The sequence below is a fragment of the Vigna unguiculata genome, chromosome 2, assembly GCF_004118075.2.
Source record: "Vigna unguiculata cultivar IT97K-499-35 chromosome 2, ASM411807v1, whole genome shotgun sequence".
NCBI lineage: Eukaryota > Viridiplantae > Streptophyta > Magnoliopsida > Fabales > Fabaceae > Vigna > Vigna unguiculata.
The window spans coordinates 29089893-29092361 of NC_040280.1; the positions used below are offsets into that span (position 1 = coordinate 29089893).

Below are 2469 nucleotides of genomic sequence, written 5' to 3' on the forward strand. Positions count from 1 at the left end.
TACTGATGCATCATATTATTCGTAAAAAATCATTCTACATTACCAGGTTAATTTCCATTAAATAAAAAATCATATCAACAAATGCAAGATCAACAAGCAATTGGTCTAAATTGTATTACAACATCTCTAACTCTCAATTTTATCCCGAGTCTTAACATATTTTATAAAGAAACTTCAAGAGAACATACTGTTGTGATAATGTGAAAATCTTAAATTATAAATATATTATGTATAAATTATATATATATATATATATATATATATATATATATATATATATTACGTTAACTTGTTTTTTTTTTTCTCAGTCTTTGGAAAATAGTGAAATCATCCAGCCTTGTCGTGCCATGCAAAGCACATGCATATGTGAAAATGTTAGGTTTAGCTCTTTGCGTTGAAATTTTCGTGTATGGAAATCTCACTCATACCATTCTTAAAATCGATACACTAACTGTTGGAGATATGTATATGTTGCTCCTCCCATTTTCTTCACTTCCCAACAAAGAAAAAGGGTCATGGTTAATTGTTTCTAGCTATAAGGATCGGACATAAAAATTCTCTCATCTTTTTCAGACGATGAATATGCATCAGAAGATTGAATTTGAGCATTTTAAAAGAATATAAATTAATTGTGCGATCGTAGTAAGATGAAATTTGTTCGCTGAAAGTGAAAAACAGGTAGATATTTTTCAGAACATAGTAAGAATATCAATTTTGTTGATCTCCATAGTGGAGAAAGCTTATTATTACAAACTGCATTAATGCAAACATGCATAATATAAGAACCTAACACTAACATTAAAATGAAATAGCATTATGAGGATATTGCACCATACATAAGCGCACTCGTAATATGTTGCATTTTGATGTTACTTATTCGTTAGTTGTTGATAGAGTGACCAACACCAGGGCTATGGCCGGGAGTAGTTGGTCGAAAAGCTTCAACATATCCATTCAAACTCTTCGCGAGACTCTCCAACTGGCTTGGCTTTGCAGCAACACCTTTCGTGGTTTTAGTTGCAGTGCTCATTGCCTTGATGCCAGAGACAGATTTTGGTGACTTGGTGCTTCTGGTTGCTTTCAATCTCCTTCCTTCTATGCAAACTAGTTCAAATGATAGGAGCAATAGTACAAAAAGCACGCAGGTAGTGCGAGCCAAATGTGCCATTGCTAAATTCAAAGGTTCAAAATGGGGAATGAGAAAGTAGAGAATGAAGGCTACAGAAGAAGATATATATGAATGAACACTGCTTCTGGTGTACTTATTTATAGGCCATGAAAAGGGGAGGGGAAGCATGTGCTCCAAACACTTAGGGAAAGACTGAAAATAAAAATGAAGAGCCAAGAATCAAACTAGGGAAGATTCCATTGCCATTGATATTCGTGACTTCAAGCGTAAATAAATAATAGTTTATGGGGAAAATTGAAAGGAAAGGATTATGGCCACAAGTTTTTCTGCTAATGCAGCTTTTACAACTTTTAACGATTAAAAAAGTGAAGTGTAAAAGATAATTAAGTACAGCATGGAAGGGATTTTGTTACTATAAGGTTGATATAACATGTTTAATGGAGAGAAAAGATTTTAACAAAAAAAGCATATGTACGACCATTATTTGTGCTTACACTATAGAATGGCCAGGTAATATATGAAGAATAATAAATATACACCATTCTTTTACGTTTGCGTTTACTGTAAGTGATTAATTGCCTAGTGGTTCATATATTTCAAGATCAGAAGAAACATACGTATCTAGATAAGCTAGATTTGGTTCTACAGTACATTTTTTTGCATTCTGGACCCTTCGGGGTGAAATTCCAGCAAGTTTGCGTCTCTGTGTATCGGTAGTGCATTTATGATACATTAAACACTACACATGGATCAAAAATAGATATCTCTCCTCTTTCTTTAATAGGCACATAGTATATTTAGCTTTATGAAAAATACTTTTTTTGTTGAAGCAAGTGTGTCCCTCCACCTATGACTAATTCTTTGAAAAATTTTAACAGATATTTTTTATTACACGTAGATTTTAAAAGTTAATCATTACTAATTTAAGTGACAAAGCAATGTGGGTCATGTTACACAACATTGACAATGATATTTAATGCATTAAAAGAAAGGTTTACAAAGATTTTGAGAGTTTATACTTAGAAAATTTGTTTATTATTAATATTATAGATTATTCTCTGCCAGTGTACAGAGAAGATGTGGTTGTTTGTTGTGTTTAAAGTTAAAAATGAAATAGAAAATGAATATATATGGGTACATGAGAATCTGTGCAGTTAAATAGAACCACAGAAGAAGGTTTGTGATGCAAGTTGCATAGTGTGAAAAGATGAGAAGTGCACATGCATGGTGCGAAGCTTGACTCTTGTGAGCTTCTGCAAATTGTCGTTCTTTCGATTCCTTTTGTCCTTGGAAACATAGCCGCCCTTTTTTAAAGTTAGCATGGTGTTCTGTTGTGTTGT

The 2469-nt window shown here is 32.8% G+C and overlaps 1 protein-coding gene across 1 annotated transcript; it reads right to left on the reverse strand.

Moving 5' to 3' along the window:
* Positions 1-793: 793 nt before the first annotated feature.
* On the reverse strand, positions 794-1246 carry LOC114174670 (precursor of CEP7-like). Its single transcript, XM_028059496.1, has one exon. It carries the CDS (start codon positions 1166-1168, stop codon positions 881-883), a length of 288 nt encoding a protein of 95 aa, XP_027915297.1. The 5' UTR covers positions 1169-1246; the 3' UTR covers positions 794-880.
* Between the last annotated feature and the right edge of the window lie 1223 nt (positions 1247-2469).

Excerpts from the sequence above, each read along its gene's own strand:
- LOC114174670 (XM_028059496.1), bottom strand. The coding sequence starts at position 1,168 with ATGGCACATTTGGCTCGCACTACCTGCGTGCTTTTTGTACTATTGCTC.